The sequence below is a fragment of the Notolepis coatsorum genome (assembly GCF_963971535.1).
Source record: "Notolepis coatsorum genome assembly, chromosome: 9".
Taxonomy (NCBI): domain Eukaryota; kingdom Metazoa; phylum Chordata; class Actinopteri; order Aulopiformes; family Paralepididae; genus Notolepis; species Notolepis coatsorum.
Genome location: NC_140173.1, coordinates 99,076,358 through 99,104,330, shown reverse-complemented (window position 1 = coordinate 99,104,330; position 27,973 = coordinate 99,076,358). Strand labels below are relative to the sequence as shown.

At 42.9% G+C, this 27,973-nt stretch overlaps 1 protein-coding gene across 1 annotated transcript in view; it reads left to right on the top strand.

Annotated features, from left to right (window-relative positions):
- Window positions 1-2,143: 2,143 nt before the first annotated feature.
- Window positions 2,144-27,973, top strand: part of kcnq5a (potassium voltage-gated channel, KQT-like subfamily, member 5a) — a gene marked incomplete at both ends in the record, with an annotated part of 123,074 nt that continues 97,244 nt past the window's right edge. Inside the window, 2 exons of the mRNA XM_084321946.1 lie at window positions 2,144-2,289; window positions 9,058-9,148. Coding sequence (XP_084178072.1) covers window positions 2,144-2,289; window positions 9,058-9,148 — 237 coding nt within the window. The remainder of the gene's footprint in view (window positions 2,290-9,057; window positions 9,149-27,973) is intronic.

The window sequence follows — 27,973 nt, the reverse complement described above, 5'->3', positions numbered from 1 at the left end:
TAGGAGGAAAGAGGTGAGGGGTGAGCCAGCAGAGGGAGGGAGAGAGAGAGAGAGAGAGAGAGAGAGAGAGAGAGAGAGAGAACATAAGATAAGATTGTCTGAGAGGTAAAGATATATATATATATATATATATATATATATACAGTAAGATGAACATACACACATGGACACGCAAAACAGATGCTAACTTTGAAGACCTTGTGAGAGGAGATGACAGATGGTCTGTTAAAAATATAATCTGGAGCACCATCTGTGTGGCGGTGCAGTGGGCCAGAGTGCCATGCCATGTGTTTGCCAAGTCACAGGTTAGAAACCCAGCGCTCTACTTGTGTCATCTCCTCTGTTTTGTACTCGTCTCTGCTGTAGGATCCAATAAACAAGGCTGGGAAGCTGCAGATGCTGTACTGTATACATGGAGAATAGAATATATTAGAATAGGGAGGTGTAGTGGTTACATCATTTTCATTTTTTCCTGTTCTACCCTCTGTTCCACTTAATGCATTTCCCCATTGACCATTTCTAAATCGGCTCGTTTTAGATAAATAAAGCATTAACGTGGCATGGTGTACCTTTCTGTGCGTATTTATCCACAATCTATAGCTCAACATGAAAATATTCGCAATTAATCGTAAAGGTAGCAAAATAATAACGTTTATGTTTTCGTTCGCTGGGAAACTACACTGCTATTTGGCACTGCTGACTGACGCCACCACAGCGTAGCCTCCTCACAGACTAGTCACAGACCTAGGATCAGATTTCCCTTACATTCGATAAGCTTAACAATTCGTACAATGGGAAAATAACTGACCCTGAATCTGTGGCTAGAATCTCTCTGGTGATCATATCCATTTATCAGATGAAGCCAAACACCATTTCTAAAAGCAACAACCACGTTATCATTATTTGTATTCACTGCATATTAAATCACTGTAAATATTGTGTATAGTTTATAACGTTATTGTTTTTACGGCGGGCTCTACATGCTCCGATTTAAAATGGTTATCTCCTCTTTGTATACTTTTTAGAGAATATGCTATACAGCGTTATATATATCGTTCTTATTTACTTTTGTCCTCACAGACAAAGTATTCTGCCAGGGAACTTATGGACACGACAGTAGTAGTTGTTAAAGTTAGAGGTTATATGTAGGATTGCAAGTAACTGTCTAACTGTACACAACAGAGGTAGTGTGACCTTCCACACGTTACACTCTCCCGTGAGAATCTGCGCTGTCAGGCTGGCTGCCGGCTGGCTGCACATGCGTCGGAGGAAAGCATGTGACAGTCTCCGGCCTCCCGGACCAACAGTAGGGGGGAGTTCGCAACAACCAGGAAGGGGGTTGGGAATTGGCATAACGACTAACAGTGGGATGGGAGAAAAATCGGAAAAAGGAGGGGGGGAAAAGATAATAAAAGAAATAAATAAAAAAAAAGTTCGGAAATGTTATTTTGGTCGATTATTCCTCCCCTTTAATAATACCAATTGGTATTGTATTTTATTTCTTTGGAAAGGCTGATTAGTCACCTTTACAACGAGGTACAACTTGTAAGGATTGTGCATTCGTGGAATGAGCAACACAACTAACCGTGTGGGTAGCGGGCCAAAAAAATCTGCCAAAAAAATCTGCAATATTCTTCTGTTGGTATTCACTCTAGTTTTGCGTGCTGGCAGGTGTATGCCGATCACAGGTGTGTGACTGGCACCTGATTGACACCTAATTGACAGCACTTGTGTGCATGGGACCTGCAACTTTGTTGAGTTTGTGTGTGCTCCAAGCATTAACATGCCACATTTGTCCCTTGAGGATAAGGCCCGTGCAATAGGGCAACTGGAAGCTTGTGTTCCGGTACGCAGAGTGGCAGCATTATTTGGTGTCAGCCCTGGTACCATTTCCAAACTCAGGAGCAAGTTCCGTGAGACTGGTGAAGTCAAAGACTGACTGCGAAGTGGCCGTCCCAGGAAGACAACGCCTCAAGAAGACCGGTTCCTCACCCTTGCTTCACTGAGGTACCGTAGGCTTTCTTCCAGAGATTTACAGGCAAGATTTGCACAACGGTACCACAGACTGATCTCTGATCAGACGGTGAGGAAGAGACTGCACATGGCCGGTCTTCATGCATATAAGGCTGCCAGAAAGCCTGCAATGACTGCCCTTCACCGTCAGGCCCGCTTGCGCTGGTGTCGCCAGCACCAACAGTGGAACCTAAGAATGTGGGGCAACGTCATGTTCAGTGATGAATCAAGGTTCTGTCTGCAGAAGCTGGATGGCAGGATCAAAGTATGGAGACGGTGTGGAGAACGCTATGCAGATTGCTGCACAGATCGCGTGACATCTTTCAATGGGGGCAGTGTCATGGTGTGGGGCGGTACTCTCTCACAGGAAAAACAGAACTTGTCATCATTGATGGCAATCTCAATGCAGTGAGATATCGGAATGAGATTCTGGAGCCAGTGGCGATCCCATATCTCCAGAATCTGGGACCTAACTCCATCCTCCTTTCACGGTTGTGTTTGGAACCCAATGTGCAGTCAAGGAGAAATGGTAGGCAGAACTGAGCAAAACCCAATATAGGTATATTTAATAGAGTGGTCAAAAGTCCAGGGACCTCCTTTATCAATAATGCGTAGAAAGTGTTCTATTTTCGTTCCTAATCACGGAATTTAGAATGTCTCTACGCACAGACAAATCGGGGCTTATCAACCGTGCGTGACCCGTGCACAGGTCGTACGCATACTCCATGTTGATAAATACCATTGTTCTTACCGTCTATGCTCATGCATGATTGTAAGGATTTGCATACAGAACCACCCCTAATTAACCATATATGGTAATGAAACACCCCCATTGGGGGGCGCCACGGTGGCACACCACGTAGCTGCGCTCGCAGTGTAATCGCAGCATCCTGGGTTCGAATCCGGCCCAGAACCTATGCTGCATGTCCTCCCAATCTCTTCACCCAACTTTCCTCTTTGCCTGTCCCAGAGCCCTTTAATTGAGAGTTGCGACACGCTTTGATCTCGCCGACAGGATATCACGTGGTTCACGTAGCTACCTGTAGTTCCAATTTGACCTTCCTGTCAACTTGATATCAGCGGGACAGAACGGCAGAACTAATAATATTTATACGGCTCTGCTACTACTGTTACAGCAATTTTTGGTACTTATTAATACAATGTGCATTGATCACTGTTGCGATATATCATTTACATATCTGCTACTTTAATATTTACATTATATCACTAGGCGATGGCGGCAATTTCGAACGTTAAATGCTAGCTGTGCTAGCTGACTTATTTTACATGAGCCATATCACCAGTTGTTACACAATCAAGCATCATTGTATTAATCAGCCCACATTATATTTGGGCTATTTATATTCAATATATATAATAGCATTTCAGGTGAGTGGCAGAGAGACTTGTGCTTCTACACATCCTAATGCTATCTATAGTATAAGTATAGTATAAGACATTCATACATGCACATGTGAAAATGCAGTGAATATCATATCAAGCTGTTTACTCTGCATTTCTTAGCATTTACATTTCATACTGTAACCATTGATACTACTCAATTAAGCCAAGAAAGAAGTTTGGTCAACAGTACAAAATATACAAAGCAACCAATTGCATTCCACACATTTTTTATTATTATAGGCCTATAATATGTCCAATGTCCATGTAGAGGTCCAGTCTTCCACTCCTGTTGTTTGTAGTGCTAGGGCCTTTCTGTCACGACTGCTGCTCACCTCAGACTGGACACATGCACGTCATTATAGTGGTAATTTATCCTAGCAAACAAAACAGGGAGATAGAGTTATGGAGTTGCTCATGCACTCTACAACAACACACATCTTGTGCATAATCTTTCTATGGCCATAAAAACAGATAATAAACTATTCTATTTTTGATACAATTTGACTCATCTGAATTTCTACAGTTTCACTGTTTGACTCATTTAAAATATTCCACAACAGGTTCAATGTGTCCGGGTTCTTTGCAACAAGTGCTGGCCTGAAATTCATGGTGGAGCAGGAACAACGACCTCCATCTTACCAGACAACAGCATGGCTCCTGGAATTAATGAAAACTTTATTTAACAGGTTGCAGAATGGGTACAATACAGTACGGCTCAATACACACAATTGTTAAGGGGATGCAGACCAGAGAAAGACGTTTGTCTTGTTTACATTTTTATTTTTAAAATTGAGCTCACCACCTACAAGGCTTTAAAGGGTGAAGCCCCAAGCTACATTGCTGAGCTTATAACCCCTTACTGCCCTAATAGGGCTCTCCGCTCCTCCGACCAAGGAGAGCTCGTCGTCCCCCGGACCAAACTGAAAACCAAGAGTGACCGGGCTTCGTAGCACCCAAGCTATGGAATCAGCTACCTTATGAAATCAGGTCTGCTGTTAGTGTGCAGTCTTTTAAACAAGGTCTAAAAACCTTTTTATACAGTGAGGCTTTTAATTGATCATGTATGTGGTATAACGTGTGTATGTGTGATTGTATTTTACTTCATTTATTTTTTGAAGTATTCTACAATCTTGTATGTGATGTAACATGTGTGGTTATTCTATTCTGATTAACCTTTTACTGCCTGTAAAGCACTTTGTGATTTTAATCTGGAAAAGCACTATATAAATAAAATGTACCTTACATCAGGGTCCCCCATTTTCAATTCATATTGACATTTATGACATACACAACATACATGACATTTATGGCATAGGGACATACAGGTATTTAGTACTGATACATTTGTGACATAAATGGTATTCAAATATACAGTACTGTTACCCATAGATCCTGACAGAGTATATACATATGATGGGGAGGGGACTGTACATTAGGAGGGGGTGGGTGGGAGAGAAATATACATACGGTGGGGAGGAGACTGTACATTTCTACTAATAATATACAACCTACATATCTACTAATAATATACAAACTACATTACTACTAATAATAATCAACCTCACAACTCCAAATGACTGGGACACGTCTCTCATTAGAGTCAAGACCACGAGAGGAGAGCCAGACAGGTCTGTATCCACTGTGTTATTGTCTATATATTATATTATGTAACCTTACTGTACCTTATATGAAGACCAGTCTATCTCGTGTCATGTGTTATTGTCTATATATTATAACCTTACTGTACCTTATATGAAGACCAGTCTATCTCGTGTCATGTGTTATTGTCTATATATTATAACCTTACTGTACCTTATATGAAGACCAGTCTATCTCGTGTCATGTGTTATTGTCTATATTATAACCTTACTGTACCTTATATGAAGACCAGTCTATCTAGTGTCATGTGTTATTGTCTATATATTATAACCTTACTGTACCTTATATGAAGACCAGTCTATCTCGTGTTGCTCACTTTAACAATAAATCTAATAAACAATGATAAACTAATGAACACCAATATAATAACTGCAAATAATTTGGTAAATATAACGTTAGGCCAACATCACGTCAGTATGGTAACGTTCTTAACTGCATTTAGAATCTAACAAGCTATTAACTTACGATCAACATTAACTAAAGCTTGCTACATAAAATACCAATATTGACTAAATCCATGAGTGGTCTGCTAATGCGTTAAAATGTACAAAGTAGTAAAAGTAAAGTAAACTTGCGAGTGCCGCTCGGCAACAATGAAAATGCATGGCGTTGAGCTGAGACTTGAACTACGGACCACCCCTGAGGCGCTTTACTTCCGCATTCCACGATAACAACGAAAGTGGGTCGGAGTGGCGGAACTCTCAATTAAAGGGCTCTGGCCTGTCCTATCCACAATAAAGCTGTAAAATGCGAAAAAACATATCATAAAAAAATAAACACCCCCATTGAATGTGAAATAATGAACTAAGCCGAGCGAACGATGAGAAACTTCACTGAGAGTGAGATTGATCACGGAGGTCTAACCAACAAATTGAACGTATACAGCATTTTCCGTCGTGAACAAGCTTATTTGGAAACATGATACAGAATAATAGTATTTAGCGTTTTATTTTAAACAATATTTAATCGTATGATTATAGATATTTTTTGAGAATAAATAAATCCATTTCACAGACAGGGAGCGTGCACACTATCTTCGGTGCGCCGGGAGCCAATGATGTCGACTGACCCAATCCTACAGAACCAGCACATTGACAGAAATAAATTACATTTTGCACTGTAATGCCGGAAATGAATGAGTCGCTGAAGCACATTGCTATACCTGTGCAACCCAATAGAGAATACAAACTCGTAACCACTATTTTGCACTTGCGTTTGCCATATACCATATACTGCAAAATAAATGCCTTTTTTCGTTGAGGTTTTTTCAAGTTTGAGTTAGATTAAGACCTTGCAAGGGTAGACTTACTTACCTAATTTCTCCCGATGAGCAGGTTGGCAGGTTGGCACCTTGCATGGTTGCCTCTGCCATCTGTGTGTGGGTGAATGGGTAAAATGTGAGGAACAAAAATCGTAAAGCGCTTTGGATAAAAGCGCTATATAAATGTACAATTTTTTTTACTTAAAACTGCTGTATGATCCTCTTGACTGAATTGCTGCTTTCAGGCCAACTGCGCTCTACAATGCCTATTGTGCGCGAGTGAGCCCCTTGGTTTTGGTCAGAGTCATTATGGCTTCAATGGATAACCCCGATCACCTGCATTTAAGTGATATTTTAATTACAGATACCCCAGTACAGCTTATATTATTCTAATTACTTGTTTCATTAGGATTTAGTAGATACTATATGCTCTGCCCTATACGTACAGTAAGTACAGTACACATATTAAGGCCGCCAGAGTCGGCGTACCATGAGCGGACTGGACTGTACTACTATAGGGCAGCGCAGTATTTGTGATCTCCTAATAAAACAAGTCATTAGAATAATATAAGCCTACTACGTTAATTCATTACGCACGTAGACTATACAGTACTGCGTGCGTGTGTGTTTTTTTTGTGTGTACGCGCACTGCGGCAGGTGGCCACGAGCTGTGTGATGACAATACATTAATCTAATCACATTTTGATCGGTCACAAAGCGCTTCCGCTACCTATATCGGCCACCATTTCCACACGGCCCATCATAGTCAGTTGCATTATAATGAGCTGGACAGGTGTGTCTAACTCTTGATGTCATCATTTTTGCGATTTCATTTGCACAAGGCTCTGTTGGCTGGCTCTATAAGGAGCTGCCGGAGGCGTGTCTGTATGCAAATGCATTTTGATTCTTAAAAAAAATAAAAAATTATATACTTTGTTAATTAATACCCTAGTTACAGTACAGCAACCAAATTAAACTGTATCAAGTCAACTGAAAATGTGAATAGTATGATTTTTTTTTTTTTTTTTTTTTTTTTTTTTTAAACTCCTGCGAAATAAGCTGTGACCTGCACCTCAAAGAATCGGAATCGAGAATCGTTCAGAACAGGAATCGATATGGAGAATCGGAATCGGAACCGGAATCGTTCAAATCCAAACGATGCCCAACCCTACTTATGACAGCCTCCCCACGCATTGGTGAATCCGGGTGTAATTGTTGGCGAGTTTGTCTTAGGTGGTTCCAAGATGGTTGCCCTAAGAGAAATCTAATGGCAATATTGGTGAATGAGAGTAGGGATGCTCGATATTGGCTTTTTTACCGATACCGATATTCCGATATTGTCCAACTCTTAATTTCCGATACCGATATCAACCGATATCAACCGATACCGATATATGCAGGGTTTCCCCCCCCCCAAAAAACTGAATAATTTCAGGTAACTAATAATTTCACTGGATATATATATAACAAATATTGTTATTGTTTTTTTCTTTTTTTAAACCGATACCGATATTTTCCGATATCATATTTTACTGTCGATATCGGCCGATAATATTGGTCGGCCGATAATATCGGACATCCCTAAATGAGACCCATTGTCCCTAACCGACTGATTGACTGAAGCACAGTGTTTAACAAGGTGTGCCCCTACAGTGGTCTTGTTTTGGTTTTGTTTGCTTGTTGGATTACACAGGAATATGTTTTGACTAGGGCTGAGCCCATTGCTTTTTTACCACTCCAGAAATGTTCCTACATCAGCAGAAGAGAAAATGTTCCTACATCAGCATAAGATAAACTAAATATCTGTTGCAATGAAATGGAAAGAACGATTGAGGGAGAACAATTCAGCTATTGAACTAGTGAAGCACAGAATATGTTAACCGGGACAGACCTGACGAAGACATCATGGCTATAGAGGATTCTGTTGAAAGTAATGCCAAAATCAGTTGAAAGTAATCACATTACATTACTGAGTTGGTGTAATCCAATAGATTACGCTACTGAAAAGAAAACAAATATATGAATAAATCCACAAGATCTCCCAATTCTCTGTCATGCGAAACACGAGTGTGTTACACTGCTACCGTAGGTATGGCTCTAACCCTTTCACTACAGAAGGTTAACCTTTTACTACCACACTACAGGTTAACCTTCTGTAGTGTGGTTGTGAAAGGGTTAACCATTTGTCGTGTGGCAGTGAAAGGGTTAACCTTCTGTATTGTTGCAGTGAAAGGGTTAACAATTTGATAGTGTGGTAGTGAAAGGGTTAAATAGGTAGTGTGGCCTCACACACGCATACAGAGGCTAAATACTGTAACCCTTGTTTACAAGTTCATCTCGTTCAATACTCTCTTCAACATTCATTCATTCATGTTGTGTGGTACACTGTACATACTGTACATGGTATATCCTGTACAGCAAATATATTATCTCAAACCCTGCAAGTATTCTATTTATTACACTTTATTAAAAAACACATATTAAAAGAATGTATCCTGATTCTGATTAATTTAACTAATTTGTGTGTGTGTGTGTGTGTGTGTGTGTGTGTGTGTGTGTGTGCGTGCGTGTGTGTGTGTGTGTGTGTGTGTGTGTGTGTGTGTGTGTGTGTGTGTGTGTGTGTGTGTGTGTGTGTGTGTGTGTGTGTGTGTGTGTGTGTGTGTGTGTGTGTGTGTGTGTGTGTGTGTGCGTGCGTGTGTGTGTGTGTTTCTGCTCCACAGCTTCATCCTGGTCTTCGGTTGTCTCGTCCTCTCTGTCTTCTCCACCATCCCTGCACACCAAGACCTGTCCGCACGCTGCCTACTAATCCTGGTAACACACACATACACACACACACACCTAGACATGTCCGCACGCTGCCTGCTAATCCTGGTAACACACACATACACACACACCTAGACCTGTCCGCACACTGCCTGCTAATCCTGGTAACACACACACACACACACACCAAGACCTGTCCGCACACTGCCTGCTAATTCTGGTAACACACAAATACACACACACACACACCAAGACCTGTCTGCACACTGCCTGCTAATTCTGGTAACACACACATACACACATACACACACCAAGACCTGTCCGCACACTGCCTGCTAATCCTGGTAACACACACATACACACACACACACACCAAGACCTGTCCGCACACTGCCTGCTAATCCTGGTAACACACACATACACACACACACACACACACACACACACACACCAAGACCTGTCCGCACGCTGCCTGCTAATCCTGATAACACACACACACACACACAAACACACCAAGACCTGTCCGCACACTGCCTGCTAATCCTGGTAACACACACATACACACACACACGAGGAATGGATCCTTAATTCGGAAAGATCAGTCATGATTGAATGTCATAAAAGTCATGATATTTTTAGAGTGTATATATATTTAGAGTATATTTAGAGTGAATATAATGATATAGTGATTATAAAGGTTAACTGTTCAATTTAAAATATATATACAGAAATACAAAGTTATTCATTAGTTAATCGTTAGTCATTATTTATGAATGATAAACTATAAACATGTACATGTACTCTCATAATAAGAAGACAGCGCAATTTAAAATAAATTAAAAGATGAATTAAAAGGTTATTCCAATCAGAAGGAGCTTTGAACAAAAAGGCTTTCTTGGCTGTTGCTTTTGAGAGTGTTGAAAGTGTAGGTACAATAAAATACAGTTGTCTAGAATGCCTTAAATCATAATTGGAAGAATATGGAGCCAAGTACTGTTTTAGATATTGCGGATAATTAAAATTAATACATTTAAAAATAAATTGTAACCAGTGGTGCTGTCTTCTTACAGTGGGAGAGGGCAAATTCAGAGACAATGATGAGTTGTAAAAGGGCATCCAAGAACAAATCTGCATAGTTTGTTGTAAACTGTATTAATGGAATGAGGAATGAGATTCGTTTTGGATGCAACCTGATAAACAACATCTGCATAAACCATTATTGGTAAAAATGTGTTGAAGTACACGCTTCTTTCTAACAGAAACAGTAAGATTACTTTTCCTCACAATAGTATCTATGTGACTAATCCTGGTAACACACACATACACACACGAAGACCTGTCCTCACACTGCCGGCTAATCCTGGTAACACACACATACACACACGAAGACCTGTCCTCACACTGCCTGCTAATCCTGGTAACACACACATACACACACCAAGACCTGTCCTCGCACAGTCTGCTAATCCAGGTAACACACACACCACCCACCCACACACACATTTAGAGCTTCTAAAGCATCCCTGCTTGTTGTGTTTTGTATTGAAGGATTAAAGATGACTCATATCATTACCTTTAGGCTGTGATCAGATTAGACGCCTTTTTTTGCCCTCACATGAGGCGGTGTGCATAGAGAACTGAAAGTGCACAGGGTGCAACGAGTGATACCACTGATTACCAATAGGCTACTACTTCAGCTAACGTTACATAAGCTACATAAAATGACTACCATTAGTATTGATAGCTAACGCTAGCTAACGTTGCATAAACTACATAAATTATGACTACCATTAGCATCGATAGCTAACGCTAGCTAATGTTGCATAACCTGTTAAGCCTGTAGGTCTCCCAATTGGGGGACCCTGCTTTTCTTTATCATAAATTGATCAATAGAGACCGTATTAGATCCCCAATTATCATATCATGGGTATCATTGGAAAGCCACACTCATTGGCTACAACCCTGTCCAAAGATTTTCGGCATGTATAACTCGAGAACCGCTGAACGGATTTTGTCACCTGAAACAATTGACAGGCAACAAATAGGGCTATAATTCGATCTATATATTATACACCCGAGCCGCTAGAAATCAGCAAAGTGGCGCGTCGCGAATCGTCCTCATGTGGGCCCACATGTGGGCCCTTGGATGTTAAGAGGTTTGTTTTTATTTAATTAAATTTTTTAGCCAAGAGTAAAGACCATAACCCTATCAAAACAGCAGTCAAAGTGTATATTTTTTTACCGATGTTTTGTAAGATTTACCGAAAATAAGAATGTATCGAAAAAATGCTAATTATATCTCTTATCGTAAAACCGTGAGGAAATGACTAAATCCAGATTTAACCCTGCCATTGGAAAGAGGAGCCTTTTCCCTATCATAGATGTATGATTTGGCCATAATAAGGTCACGGTCAAGTTCAAGGTAAAATATGAATTTATAATTAAAATGGATTATCATTTATTACTGTATCTACAAATCCTTCTGTTTAATCATCTTCCTTTTATTCATTTGCTTAGATTTTTTTTACACTTGATCTCAAGAAGGTGCTGAATGAGCTCAGTGAGCGAGCTCGGTTTGCTCACAATTGTAACATGGTGTTATTCACCGACACAGATGCAAAAATAAATCATAATTTATATTCTCCCTTTTTTCATTACAATTTACTCAAGCCTAGTAACAGACACAATATTTTTGACACTGGAAATACATACCCCCAGGTCCCTAGATGTTCCTACATACCAAGAACATGCAAATTGACCTTGTAGAAGTGGAGTAATCTTCCATTTACTTAGGCATGTACCTTTAGGTGAGATTTCTGAAAATAGGGCTACAGCTTAACAGGAAGCTACATAAATTACTACCATTAGCATCGATAGCTAACGCTAGCTAACGTTGCATAAGCTACATAAATGACTATCATTAGCATCGATAGCTAACGCTAGCTAACGGTGCATAAGCTACATACAGTAAATTACTACCATTAGCATCGATAGCTAACGCTATCTAACGTTTGCTGCAACACTATGCCCCGGATGTTGAGAGGACGCTGGCGTGTTTCTCACTCTGTGGAAAAGTCTATTTTTCTGTATGTAATCAATGCCTACTTTTACCGCAAGTTTCAAGTTTCTTTAATAGTTGTCATACAGAAGTACAGAATACTTTCATACAAAATGCTTCTTACTGTTACGCTCCAGAGACTGTGCTAGACAAGATAGTATCAAATAACATAGTATAGCATGTAATTTAGAAGAAGAAAATGAGGTCACAGTGTTCGGTATAGACATATGTACAATGTTCGATGCAGAATAGACGTAACTGAGTTACCATACAATGGTACACCATTGTATTACCATACAATGGTACACCATACAATACTATGCAGTGTACTAATGTACAGTACTATATAGTGCAAAGCAGAAATAAGATGAGGTACAATTTAGGTACAATTTACAGTAAGGTGTACGAGTTGTAGTGCAATCCTTCATCAATAAATATAAAGTGTGGGGAGTGGGTGCTACAGTGTGTTTGTTTAAAGTGGGTGTGTGCTATAAAGTGTGTGGAGTGGGTGCTACAGTGTGTTTGTTTAAAGTGAGTGTGTGCGTGTGGATGTGTGTGCTATGTGCGTTTGGTGGTTGTTGTTGTGTAGTGTTCATTGTTCGTTTAGCAGCCTGATGGCCTGGGGATAGAAGCTTCTTCTGAGTCTTTCTGTGCTCGCCTTGAGACTCCGGTATCGCTTGCCTGACCGCAGCAGTTCAAAGAGGCAGTTGTTCGGGTGACTGGAGTCTTTAATGATTCTCTTAGCCTTGCCCTTGCAACGCTTGTTGTAAATGTTCTGGAGGGTGGGGAGCCCCCCTCCAATTGTGCGTTCAGCTGAACGTGTCACTCTTTGTAGTCTGCTTCGGTCTTGTGCAGTGCTATTCCCAAACCAGGAGGTGATGTTGCCAGTCAAGATGCTCTTTATTGTACATGAGTAGAAGTTCCTCCACACTGCCTGTGGAGCTTTTTTCCCTATTGTTAGGTTTTAGTGAGTTTTTCCTTACCTTCGCGTGGGGTATGTCTGGGAGTGCTTGCATTCTTTCATTTATTTGTATTCATCTAAAAATGTTTGCACCTTATGGTGTTCTTGTTCTGTTCTTGACTTATTGTTATGTTTTCTTCTTGACTTGTTTAAAGAAGATCTGTACGGCCCATGGGGACATTAACGTGTGTTGTCGGGCCCTATAAATAAATTTGATTTGATTTGATTTGATTAAGGATCTTCTGACTGACTTGGAACTTCCTTAGGCGCCTGAGGAAGTAGAGGCGTTGTCGTGCCTTCTTCACAACACTGTCAATGTGTGTGGTCCATGTCAAGTCCTCGGATATGTAGGCTCCGAGGTACTTAAAGCTGTTGACTCTCTCAACCGGTGCCCCGTCGATGCTGAGGGGGCTGTAGTCCTTGACCCCCGACCTCCTGAAGTCCACAATCATCTCCTTTGTTTTGCTGACGTTCAGGGAGAGGCTGTTTTCCTGGCACCATCCCGCCAGGACCTTGACCTCTTCCAGGTAGGCCCTCTCGTCGTTGGCAGAGATCAGGCCCACCACCACTGTGTCGTCAGCAAATTTGATGATTGTATTGCTACTTCGCTGAGCCACACAGTCGTGTGTGTACAGGGAGTAGAGGAGGGGACTCAGAACACAGCCCTGGGGGGCCCCTATGTTGAGGGTGATGGATGAGGAGGTGCAGTTGCCTGCTCTCACCACCTGGGGTCTGCCAGTCAGGAAGTCCAAGACCCACTGGCAGAGGTCATAGTTCAAGCCCAGGTCCCTGAGCTTGGCTATGAGTATGGAGGGGACTATGGTATTGAATGCCGAGCTGTAGTCGATGAATAGCATTCTCACATAGTTCCCCTGCCTCTTGTCCAGGTGTGATGCTGCTGTGTGCAGCACATGGGCTATGGCGTCCTCCGTGGACCTGTTGGGGCGGTATGCAAATTGCAGGGGGTCCATGTTGATGGGGAGGGAGGAGCAGATGTAGCCCTTTACTAGCTTCTCAAAGCACTTCATGGCTATGGAGGTGAGAGCTACAGGGCGGTAGTCATTGAGGCAAGCAGGCTTGGATTTTTTGGGTACAGGGATACTAATCGTAATAATACACCTTGAATCTGCTAACAGTCTGAAGATTGCAGTATTCTGGTAATGAGAGGAGAGGGTGAACAGCCCCTTGCTAACCATGAACCTGGAGTTGTTTCTGTTGATAAAGCAAGTTTTGTGTAGAAAGACTTCCTTTGTGCCGTAACGCCTTCAGCCTTCAGCAGAACTCACAATACCAATACAATATAGAGGATATTAACACTTTGAATGCCGGCCTCCGTGTCCTATTTACCCCGTTGAGTGCCGACGCTCTATTCAATGACAGAGCACTCGCATTTGTGAACGCATAAACTATATCTTAAATTATGGCTATGTGTCTAATGCGATCGTCGCTTATCAATGACTTGTTTGCAGTCAACATTGTCAAAACGGATTGTTTTTTAATCAGTTAATATCCGTTTTATACCATTTTGAAAAACGCTAGTTTTTTTAAACTTTCAGAAAAAAAAAAGATTCTGCAGGAATCGCGCTTTACTGTAATACACAAACACGTAGTCATTTTTCGGCCTATTTATGAATCGTTTTCAAATAAACGCTAGATTATCGATAGTATAATTGTGACTCGACGTGACCAAACCCGACGTAATCCGGGTAGATACAAGTGTCAGGAAACGAAAACATTTCTTCCACTTCAGAAAATCGAAAAAAATCGAAATCTTTTTTTTTCTGCTTTGAAATGTCATTAATGTGTTCCCTTATTTGCCCTTATTTGCAAACTTAAATACAACTTGTAAATGAGTTAATTATTGTTAGATAGTTCGACAAGTATTGTCTCTCAATACTGTGGAAAGACTACAGCCGACGGCATTTTATGCTGGGTGTGGTCTGTCCGCGTATGCTTCACAGGTACTTAACGAGGTGTTGAAACACACACGGACACACGCTCTCCTTTCTTAGCAGAGAGAAGAACAATGTTAATACACTGTTTTATCTTAATGTTATAAGTTATAGCAACGTAACTTGTGACAAACGCACAAACACAAACGTCTATATAAAAAAGATTTTTTTTTAAAAGACCGTCATCAAAAAACGCGAGTCGGGACGCGGGTGTCATTAAATTAAACAACCATAAAACACATTTAGAATGTCACGAATTTTATGAGCGAACGAATTTCGTTCGAGTGAATTTATTGCAACCTAATGGCATAAGAAGTAAATTCATTCAATAGGGAAACTCAAAGAAAATAACAAACAACTTACTGTATGTAACTATCATTATCAGGTCAGGACGTGGAGTGATTCCCAATGCATTCCTTTTCATTCAGAGCGAGAGAGGGGGATGGATGGTTGTTGTTGTTTTCACTATACCGTTTCACTATACCACACAAGGTCTACCATGACTTTTGTGGCTATGTTTTTACATCTAAATGCTTATTGGTCAGGCAGCCATGGTGTGTGTGTGTCGCTATTTATATAACTTATATAAATAGCGACACACACACACCATCCACCATCCATCCTGATTAATTGAAAATGGGGGACCCTGATGTAAACAAGACGAAAGTCTTTCTCTGGTCTGCATCCTCTTAACAATTGTGTGTATTGAGCTGTACTGTATTGTACCCATTCTGCAATCTGTTAATAAAGTTCTCAATCAATTCAATCAATAATAAGTATTGTGTCTGTCCACTCAGGGTCCCTTGAAAGGCGCTATATAAAATTAAGTTGTTGTTGTTGTAACTTTCACTACCACACTACATGTATGTACATCTAAATGCTTATTGGTCAGACAGCCACGGCTGTGACGTCATTAAGTTGATTGCCATTGATGGGTATTAAACAGCGTGCAGACAGTGCTCTGCTGATAGTCACCATGGAGACTACAGCGAGAGCCGTTGCTGAGGCGTTAAACCGGTTTGCTCACTTCGGTGGACACTGTGCTGAAGACGAACGCGCACTGGGAACATTCATCACGGATTTCATGTTGCCGGATAAAACAGATCCAGAAAAAAAATCAGATTCTGGTTCAGAAGAAGAAGACAACGAAGACGAAGTTCTTCGGGCTATAATCACTGTCACTGACAGCAACGCTGAAGAGCCAGATGATGGTGACGCACCTAACGGATTTGCAGACGAGGTAGAACACATAATGAGCTTTGTGGGAGTTGAATCTGACGCGAGCCACGAACACGAAATGGAAAGACTTTTGCGATTCACTTGTAAATGCGTCCAGAGTGATAAAGAAAATGACATGTTTGTTCACCGGCGCTCGTGTATCACAAAATTGATGAAATTTACACAAGGCGTTTTGAGATAGCGGCACTAGAAGAGGACCATAAAGACCTGGTTATTATGGCTCAGCTCCAGGCTTTTGGTCGAAAGTCTGAATGGACTATTGGAAATAAATCGATTTCCAAAAAAAAGACAACGTGCCAACACGCACTACTTCTTTGGCGCTGTACAAATCTGCCGTGAAACTTTCCTCTTCATCCACGGGTAAGTGCCTTTATTATTGTCTATTTAAAACTGAATCAAACCATAAACAAGGTGGCCTGTTGGGATGTTAGATCCTAATGTGAAAAACTGTGATTGTATGTCTTTGAGCTGCAGTTTCTGTATGAAAGGTGCTATACAAATACAGTTTATTATTATTATTATTATTATTATTATTATTATTATTATTATTATTATTATTATTATTATTATTACATTAGAGTATAGTACAATATAGTATAGTACAGTATACTATAATATAGTACATTATAGTAGAGCAGATAGTATTTATAGACCAAAAACCTTTTTGGATCAATACACTATTTGTGTCTTTTAATTTGTCCCACAATTCAACTAAAATGTATCAAATTAGGCACATTGTTTACATGTTCTATTGAGACAGTATTCTTTCAGGTTTCTTCATTCTTCATTCACAATCATGTAGACTGGGTGTGGTACAGGTACTTGTGATGAAGATGATGATGATCTAACTATCTCTCTCTGTCTCCCCCTCCCCTCTTCTCTCCAAATAATAGGTAAGGATCGCTTGATAGCAATTACCAAACACATGGCCGAAAATGGCATGTGTGTTCGCACTAAGAATGTCATGGTTTTTGCCTTATTTCACCTTTCTGTGAGGGACAGCTGTCTATTTTTGCTTTATTTCACCTCTCTGTGAGGGATAGCTGTCAATCCCTGTTCCCTGTGGTTAATTGCCTCATGGGTCGGCAGGTGTGTGGGCTTGATTGTACCTGATGCAGTGCAGCTGTGCCTATGGCCATGTGGAGTCTATTTAAGTTTGGAGATTGCAGTGTCAACTGCTTTTTCATTTTCCTTGTGCTGGCTATGCTTTTGGTCAGGCTTCTTATATTTAAGTGTAGTGCTGCCCTATTCAGCATTTAGCCTTCTTTTGTAGCTATACTCGTTTTCGTCTACTGGCTTAGTTTACACTTTATTTTATAAAGGCTGAGTCCTTTATGGTAGTGTTTTCTTTTGTTCTTTTGGAACTGCCCTTTGCACATAAACTCCCTTGGTGGAGGTTTATTGTTTTATGTTTGCAATATAAACTCTGTTTTTAGGAGTTGCCTTTGTGGCTTATTTATTTTCTCTACAATACCTCTTTAACACTTTAACTGCCACACACGAGATATCTCGGGTTTATTAATATGTGGTTGAAAGCCACTCACTCATGGACTCAATGAAAATGGATGGGGGAAAAAATCCGGTACTCCACATTTTCCAGTCCATTGATCCAGCCGGGGTTATCACAGTTCATTCTGGAGCCTCTGAGACCCGTGGAATCATGTACTGCACTGTACACTTATCGATCTTTTCGAATGGTGATCAGGAATTGGAATATACCAGTTGGATACCATCTGATGTCAGGTAAGGAATCTATGTTATCAGTGTTAGGATAATCAGACAAATTTTGATGAAGTTATAAGCTGTTTTGTGAAATGGGCTCTTTCGGTTTCACTGTAAAAGTCCAAGAGGAAATCAACGCGGCGATTATCCGTGCGCGGCCCGAATGTGCTTGCGTGCACGTATAATATTGATCATCTAGCGTTTATTTGAAAACGATTCATAAATAGGCTGACGAATATCAACGTTGTGGAATATTCCAGTAAAAGACGATTTTCACAGAATGAACTGTTTTTTTTATCTCAAAACGGGTGCTTTTCTAAATGCTCTAAAACAGAAATGAAGCGATAAAAAACCAATCTGCCTTGACAGCACTGACTGGAAAATAGTCTTTGATAAGCGACGGGCAGATTAGACACATAGCCATAATTTAAAACATAGATTAGGCGATATTAACGTTAACATTGAAGTGGATGGTGGCATCAAGGGGGTAAAAAGGAAAACCCGGCGTGGCACTCAAAGTGTTAATGAGTGTCGTCCTGTTTTTTTGGACATTACTTATTTTCTTGAATACTCACTTTGAGGCTTCCACCTGTAAAGGTTGTTTTGTGTTGTTTATTTTTCCCCTTCTCCTAAAACGTCTGCGTAAGCAGTTAGTGGTTATCCGTTTTACGTATAACTTTAAGAATCCCTATTATCTGCTCATGACACACACACACACCCACAGCCCTCACAGAATGAAACAGAATGAAAAAGCCATGAATGGGTCAGCGGATAATACTGATCTCAAACGTGCACTTGCTGCACAGCATCAAGAATTACTTTCACATATAGAAGCTATCAAACAATTACAAGAGCAACAAGCGCTCATGGTGATACAGCGTGGGGAGATGTATGAAGGGTTGTGCAAGATGGAAAGTTCCATGCGTAATCTGGCTGACAGCATAGCCAATGCACAAGTATCTTCCCAAATATCTCCTAACGTCCCTCAAGCACAACACACAGTACCCCAGCCATTTCCTCGTGAGGCTAAAGTTCAGCTCCCCTCGCGCTTTAGCGGGGAGTCAGGTAAATGCCGTGGTTTTCTGGCACAATGCCAAATAGTGTACAGAGCCCAGCCTTCTCGTTTTCAGTCTGAGGATTCACGTGTTGCTCTAATTCTATCCCTGTTGGAGGGACCTGCCCTCGATTGGGCTGTTCCACTCATACGGGCTCAGGCTCCAGTTTTAAACGACTCACAGGGACTCATGAATGAGATGGAGATCGTTTTTGATCATGAACTCTACGATAAAGAGGTCGCCATGAAGCTGACGCGCATGCGCCAGGGCGCCAGTAGTGTAGCGGAGTTTTCCATCGTTTTCAGGACACTGGCTGGGGCTACAGGCTGGCCTGAGGGACCACTCATCACTTTGTTCACCAACGCGTTATCTAATCAGGTTAAAGATGCTTTGGCGGTTGTGGGATCTCCAGACAATTTTGACACACTGGTCACTACCGCCATACGCGTTGATAACCGGATCAGAGACCGTGAGCGTGAGAGGCGGGGCCAACGTTTTCGTGTCCCGCTGGAGGAGGTTTCGTCCTTTCCTCCACAACCTTCAGTGGCCAGCTCGTCTGAACCTATACAGGTGGACAGCACTTCTGTGCGTGACTCCAGGCAGACTGGTTCTCATGTGGACTGGTGCCGGTACTGCAGGAGAAAAGGTCACATGAGGGTGGAGTGTCCGAAACTGAAGGGAAACGGTCAGTCTTGCTAGTGGGCAGAGAGACACTAGTGAGACATCACATCACCCCCTTTTGAACCTTTTTGCCTGTGGTTTTAGGCTGGAATAGGCAGTCTGTTAAGGTTGACGCCTTTTTAGACTCAGGGGCAGTGGACAGTTTAATCGATTCTAGATGGGCTGAGGACTCTAAAATACCTGTACATTCCCTCCATAAGCCCTGTAGTGTCACAGCGCTTGATGGACGGCCATTGGGTAGAGGCAGTGTCACCAAAAGAACCAATTATTTATCTATGCGGGTTGCTTATGGGAACCATTCTGAGCGCATTCGATTCTTTTTGGTGGATTCCCCCACGTATCCCATTGTGCTGGGTCATTCTTGGCTTAGTAAACACAAGCCACAGATAAATTGGGGTGAGGAGAGGGACACTGTCATGCAGTGGGGCTCCCAATGCCGTCACCGTTGTTTCCAAATTCCTCCGTCACCCATGAGTTATGATCAGTTTAGTGAGAGCGGTTGTGATCCTGTTGAAGCAGTGGGCGGTCTTGGTTTCCAGAGCCCACTCTCTCAACCATTGCACTCCCAGCCATCTGTCGATCAGGATGGGAGTTTGGAACGGGATCCACAGTTTGATTGGGACTCCCTCGGTGAGGAGGTTCTGGCGGAGGACAGTTTAGACAGTTTAGAGGCTCTGTGTGAGGACTTCTCCTCGCTTACTTGTACAGCTGACCCCCTCATGGAGAGCACCAACATCATGAGCGTGGAGTCACACCCGTTACCAGAGGGAGTTCCCACTGTCTATGCTAACCTCAGTGAGGTGTTTAGCAAACAAAGGGTCACCATCCTGCCACCGCACCGACCTTATGATTGCGCCATCGAATTGCAGCCGGGCTCTATTCCCCCTTGTGGTTCCTTGTACTTGTTGTCGGTCCCCGAAAGCACAGCTATGAACACCTACATCAAGGAGGCTGTGGCTACCGGTTTTATTAGACCTTCCACTTCACATGCGGGTGCTGGATTTTTTTTTGTGGGAAAAAAGGATGGAGGACTGAGACCCTGCATCGACTACAGAGGTCTGAACAGCATTACAGTAAAAAAAACGGTATCCCCTTCCCCTGATGAACTCGGCGTTCGAAGGCTTCCAGGGGGCATCCATTTTTACCAAACTTGATCTCCGCAATGCCTACAATCTGGTGCACATACGCCAAGGGGATGAGTGGAAGACCGCGTTCAACACTCATAATGGTCACTACGAATACCTGGTGATGCCATTTGGTCTTACTAATGCCCCTTCAGTTTTTCAGGCGTTAATCAATGACGTGCTCAGGGAGATGTTGAAAAAGTTTGTTTTCGTCTACTTAGATGACATTCTGATAAGTCCATTTCTGACCATGTCAAACATGTCAGGCAGGTCTTGAGGTGCCTTTTGGTTGCACGGTTGTTTGTGAAGGCTGAGAAGTGTGCCTTTCATGTCCGCTCTGTGTCCTTTCTGGGATTCATTGTATCTGAGGGGAGGATTCAAATGGACCCCAAGAAGGTGTCAGCAGTGACAGACTGGCCTACACCCGTCTCGGTCAAGCAGGTGCAACGATTCCTAGGATTTGCAAACTTCTACCGTCGTTTTATTCGTAATTTCAGTTCAGTGGTAGCACCTATCACTGCACTCACCAGGAAGACAGCACCTTCCCATTTCCAGTGGACTCCCAAGGCTGAGGCAGCGTTCATTGAGCTTAGGAGAAGGTTCAGTTCTGAGCCTATCCTCATTACTCCTAACCCATCCCTGCCATTTATTGTCGAGGTGGATGCTTCTGAGCTTGGAGTCGGAGCTATTCTGTCTCAACGCTCATTGTCCGACGGTAAGGTACACCCATGTGCGTACTATTCACATGGGCTCTCGCCGGCTGAAAGAAACTATGATGTTGGGGACAGAGAGCTGTTGGCGGTCAAGTTGGCATTGGAGGAGTGGCGCCATTGGCTAGACTCTAGCCGCTAGAGGGAGCTGAACACCCATTCACAGTCTGGACAGACCATACACATTTGGAATATATCCAGGGTGCTCAGAGGAGAAACTCGCGACAGGCTCGCTGGTCACTGTTTTTCTCTCTGTTTAATTTCCTCCTGACGTACCGTCCCGGGTCTAAAAATATCAAGCCGGATGCTCTTTCCCGGTTATATGATGGGTCAGAGCACGACCGTCCTCCTGAGCCCATTGTTCCTGCAGGACAGATCCTAGCTCCTGTGACATGGAGCATTGACTCTGCTGTGCGGAGGGCACAACGTTTGGAACCAGATCCGGGTGGGGTGCCCCCGGGTCGGTTATTTGTACCAAACGGCATTCGTTCTCGGTGTTGAAGTGGGGCCACTCCTCTCGGCTGACGGGACATCCCGGAGTGCACAGAACTTGTGACTTATTGGCCAGAAGGTTCTGGTGGCCTGGTATGATGAAGGACATTCGGGAATTTGTGGCAGCCTGCCCCGTTTGTGCACGGAACAAAGTTTCTCAACAGTCACCACCAGGGCTGCTTCATCCTTTGCCCATTCCTAGTCGTCCGTGGAACCACATCGCCATGGATTTTGTGACTGGTCTGCCTCCTTCTGATGGTCACAGCGTCATCATGGTGGTGGTGGATAGGTTCTCCAAAGCAGCTCACTTCATTCCACTGGTCAAGCTGCCATCTGCTCAGGAGACCGCTCAACTGGTGGTTGACCATGTCTTCCGAATTCATGGCATCTGCCAGGACGTGGTGTCGGACCGTGGACCCCAGTTTACTGCTCGGTTTTGGAAGGCATTCTGTGCTATAGTGGGTGCGACGGTTAGCCTGTCATCAGGGTTCCACCCGGAGAGCAATGGGCAAACAGAGCGCACCAACCAGTCTATGGAGAGTACGCTTCGCTGCTTGGCCTCCTCCAATCCGACCACTTGGAGTCACCAACTGGCATGGGCAGAATATGCACATAATTCATTGTGCAATGCATCCACTGGTCTCTCCCCATTTGAGGTTCAGTTTGGGTATCAGCCTCCACTGTTTCCTGAACAGGAGAGGGACGTGGGGGTGCCATCTGCCGAGGTGTTTATCCGTCGGTCTCGGGCGACATGGAAGAGGGTGCGTTCGGCTCTTGCGTCGCCCTGCGCCTTCCTACCGTGTGGGCCAACAGGTGTGGCTTTCCACACGCAACCTATCATTACGGGTGGAGTCGCGCAAACTCGCTCCCACGTTTTGTGGGCCCTTTCACTATTGTTCGCAAGATAAACCCAGTCACGATGCGTCTTCGGTTACCCTCGTCGATGAGGGTACACCATACATTTCACGTATCCCGCCTTAAGCCGGTTCGGAGGAGCAGGTTGGTTCCTGCAGAGAGACCTCCACCTCCCCCTCGATTCGTTGATGGCCAACCTGTGTATACTGTACGCCGTATCCTGTCCAGTAGGCGGGTTGGTAGGGGTATACAGTACCTGGTGGACTGGCAGGGTTATGGGCCAGAGGAGCGCACGTGGGTTCCGGCCAGGGACATCTTGGACCCTGAGCTTGTTTGGGAGTTTCGGAGACGTGTCTCAGAGGGTCCATCTGGAGCCGCCCCCTAGAGGGGGGGTCCTGTCATGGTTTTTGCCTTATTTCACTTTTCTGTGAGGGACAGCTGTCTATTTTTGCTTTATTTCACCTCTCTGTGAGGGATAGCTGTCAATCCCTGTTCCCTGTGGTTAATTGCCTCATGGGTCGGCAGGTGTGTGGGCTTGATTGCACCTGATGCAGTGCAGCTGTGCCTATGGCCATGTGGAGTCTATTTAAGTTTGGAGATTGCAGTGTTAACTGCTTTTTCATTTTCCTTGTGCTGGCTATGCTTTTGGTCAGGCTTCTTATATTTAAGTGTAGTGCTGCCCTATTCAGCATTTAGCCTTCTTTTGTAGCTATACTCGTTTTCGTCTACTGGCTTAGTTTACACTTTATTTTATAAAGGCTGAGTCCTTTATGGTAGTGTTTTCTTTTGTTCTTTTGGAACTGCCCTTTGCACATAAACTCCCTTGGTGGAGGTTTATTGTTTTATGTTTGCAATATAAACTCTGTTTTTAGGAGTTGCCTTTGTGGCTTATTTATTTTCTCTACAATACCTCTTTAATGAGTGTCGTCCTGTTTTTTTGGACATTTTCTTGAATACTCACTTTGAGGCTTCCACCTGTAAAGGTTGTTTTGTGTTGTTTATTTTTCCCCTTCTCCTAAAACGTCTGCGTAAGCAGTTAGTGGTTATCCGTTTTACGTATAACTTTATGTAACCTCAGAGAGGGTTGCCTACAACTCCATGCTTAAAGCCGCCAAGGAGATCCGTGATGGTCTTTCTCTGGGTGGTCATGTGCCACCGGCAAGTAAGCCTATGACAATGCATTACAGTACAGATGTTGACCTTCACTGTGACAACTGCAGTGACCAAAACAAGAACAAGTACATGTTGTGGTACTTAGCGTGGCGAGCGCTACATGGTCTTCACCATCGTGTCAATCTCCACCTGCTGATTGTAGGCCACACAAAGTTTTCCCCAGACTGTTTCTTTGGGCTTCTCAAGCAGCGTTTCAGAAAGACCAAGGTGAACACTCTTGATGAGATTGCAGCAGTCGTAAGGGACAGCTCAGTGGCTGGAGTCAACATACCACAGCTAGTGGGAAAGGAAGATGGCACTGTAATCGTGCAGTCCTACAACTGGCAGGATCATCTGGGGCCTTACTTCAAGCCACTGCCACAGATCAAGCAGTACCAGCACTTTAGGTGGGTGTGGTCACTGTGTGTTGTGTATTTACTGTAATTAATTATTCACACTTTAGTGCAAAGAATGTCATTGGCAAATGATACAAATGCATTGATATTGTTATGTGTCCTGTACTAACGTTTCACTTTATTATTGCAGCTTTGATTCCAAGGAACTTGGGCCCACATTCTTAGAAAATGTTCTATTTCCATACGTAAGCACAGAATTTAGAATGTGTGCACGCACAAAAAAAAACTGGATTTATCACACGTGCGTACACAGGTCCTACGCACACCCGTCTTGATAAATATCACCTTGCTCCTACGCTGAGGCTCGTGCACAGTTTCACGTATTTGCATACCAAAACCGCCCCTTCAAATACCATGAGGAAATTCCTGTGCGTGGAATGTTGGAAAATGGCCAAGCGAACAAAAGAAACGTAACTACACTGACACGGAGGTGGATGTCCTCATCACAGAGGTGGATGCCAAGGCGGGGGTACTTTTTGGTTCCCTCAGCCTTGGCATAATGACCAAGAGGAAGAGTGCTGCGTGGGAGGCAGTCACTGATGCCGTGAATTCCATATCTCCGCACCAGCGAACCGTTGCGGAGATAAAAAAGAAATGGTTCGATGTAAAGCTGACCGCTAAGAAGCGCCTGGCGGATTACAAGAAAAATGCCAGTGCGACTGGCGGGGGGCAGGTATGTCGTATGTCAATCATATATGATATATCTGTTATGATGAATTGAAAATGGGGGACCCTGATGTAAACAAGACGAAAGTATTTATCTGGTCTGCATCCCCTTAACAATTGTGTGTATTGAGCTGTACTGTATTGTACCCATTCTGCAATCTGTTAATACAGTTTTTCAATCAATTCAATTCAGAGTCAGAGTGAGCTGTCCCCACTGGACATGAGAATCGCCAGCATCATCGGGGACGAGGCGGTGGAAGGAATTCCGCGCACCACCGACACCGACACATACGAAGTGGCTGGGCCATCCAGCCAACAGGTGGAAGGTAATAATATAATATACACTTTATTTGTATAGCACCTTTCATACAGGAATTGTCACATCAGTAAAGAAGACTGGCATAGAAATAACTTTGTCGTCAACGATTTTATTGAGGAACATGACAAAAGAATATCTTCATTTATTTGAAACAATATTTAACCGTATGGTTTTGAACCTTTCTAGCAAATAAATAAAACGTTATCAAATTGCCTATTCATTCCACAGACAACTCGGCTCAGTTGCCCGTCGGCACCCAGGAGGAGCAGGAGGAGCAGGAGGCGTCCTGCAGCCGACCCCCTTCGGCGCGCAGGGAGAGGGTCCACCCGGTCCTGACTGAGGCCGTGCTGGCCAACCAAGAGACCACCGTCAGCCTCCTGAATGATATGAGAGACGAGATGCGGCTCACATGCCAGAATGTGGCCCAATTCGTCCATGCCGTGTCGGGCATCGGCGACAGTCTCCGAATGATAGCTGAAAGAGACCAATAAAGACCGTAACCACTTTTGGCGTTGGTGTCATTATTATTATAATTAAATAATTATTAGCTGGATGAAAGCCTTTTTTCGTTCCGTTCTTTTAAAGTTCGATTGATACCCTGTATGCACGGTAAACTGAGTGTCATCTGGTCACTTTTAAACTGTCAGCTACTTTTATTCAACTAAAACTGTAAAATGCTATTCAAAAATGGTTCCAATTCATTAATCAGCTCAATTCGATTTCAAACGACAGTCTTTTTTTTTTTATGTATAGGTTACTAATGATTATTTAATTAATATGAATTAACCCAAATCTCAGTTCTTACAGTGCATGGGGTAGACTTACTTAAAACTGCTCGATGATCCTAGCTCTTGTCTGCATTCCAGTGGCGTTTGGAGGTGGCTGTTCTACGTCTGGCATGGGGTCGTCAGGTATTTCTGGGTTTAGCAGCGGGATGCCATGCCTGATGGCCATGTTATGGAGCACACTGCAGGCCACGATGATGTTGCAAACCTTTTCAGGCCAGTACTGCAGTGTGCCCCCCGTGCCAGACAGGCAGAGCCACCGACCCTTCAGGAGACCAATTGCATGCTCCACGGTGACTCTTGTGCATGCGTGCGCCTGGTTATAGGTGCGCTCCTGTTGGGTGGTGGGGTTGGTCAGCGGAGTCATTAGCCATGGCTTCAGTGGATAGCCACGATCCCCTGCATTAAAAGAGATATAATTTAATTACAGATACCAGTAATAACATTACAATTTAATTAAATATAGGCCTAAATGTGTAACACTCACCAATAAGCCACCCGTCTTCAACAGCCCCACGCTGGAGACGAATGCCCACAGAGCTATTCTGCACCACAAACGAGTCGTGGGTTCCTCCTGGCCACCGGGCAACGACATTTAGGAGTGCCAAACGGGCATCGCAGATCACTTGGACATTTACCAAGTGGAACCCCTTCCTGTTTACATAATTGAATTAATTTTGTGATGGTGTTTTGATGGCTATGTGTGTGCAGTCTATTGCTCCAATTATGTTGGGGAAACCGGCGATGGCGTGGAAAGCCCTCTTGACCTCGACCTGCCTGCTGATGGCATCCAACACTGTGGGCATGATCCTGCTGAGAGAGGCCATCAGAACATTGAACATTGAACATTGACTTTAGCATGTCTATTTTATCATGCCTATTTTTCTCGTGTTATTTTAAATGATAATAAAATCTTGAAACTTGATTTGTCTTGTTTATATCAGGGTCCCCCATTTTCCTTATAATACATTTACATTTAGTCATTTAGCTTTTAGACTTACAAGGTGTTAGTTTGGCTACATTTACCATTGACCGGCAAAACAACATTTGAAAAATAAATGAAATGGGAAAAGAGGAACCCCCCCCCCCCATTTTTTTTTAATAAAACAACAGCCAGAAACTATACACTGTTTGAAAAGGAGATGGAAGAAGCAAAGCTCATCTGTTTCCATCCCCCATCAATAACTAATTGCAATATTATATATACTTCAGCAAGTACAATATGACACGATTTCCAATACATATGATACAATACAATTTGCAAATACTTCAACTACACACAACACAATCACACATGCACACACAGACACACACACACACACTAGACTATACTCTCATGTCACCCTTCAAATCATTCTCATACAATACGTTGGGCTTCCTCCCTGGTATAATTTGTGAACACCATCTTTTTGAACTTCCTCTTTAATATATTTATAGATTGACTGGATTTGATCTCCTCCTCCAGATCATTCCTCAAGGTAACTCCACACAGAGAAATACACATAGCCTTCCTGGTTGTTCTTGAAGATTGCTGTTCCAGTTTGAGTTTCCCTCTAAGGTTATTATCTTTGAAGTCCAGCTCTCTCACAGAACAATTTCTGTATCTTGTCAGGAAGGCTGTATGACTCTGTACATGAACTGGGCGGTTTTGTAATCCACCAGGTCCTTTAATTTCAGGACTGAAAC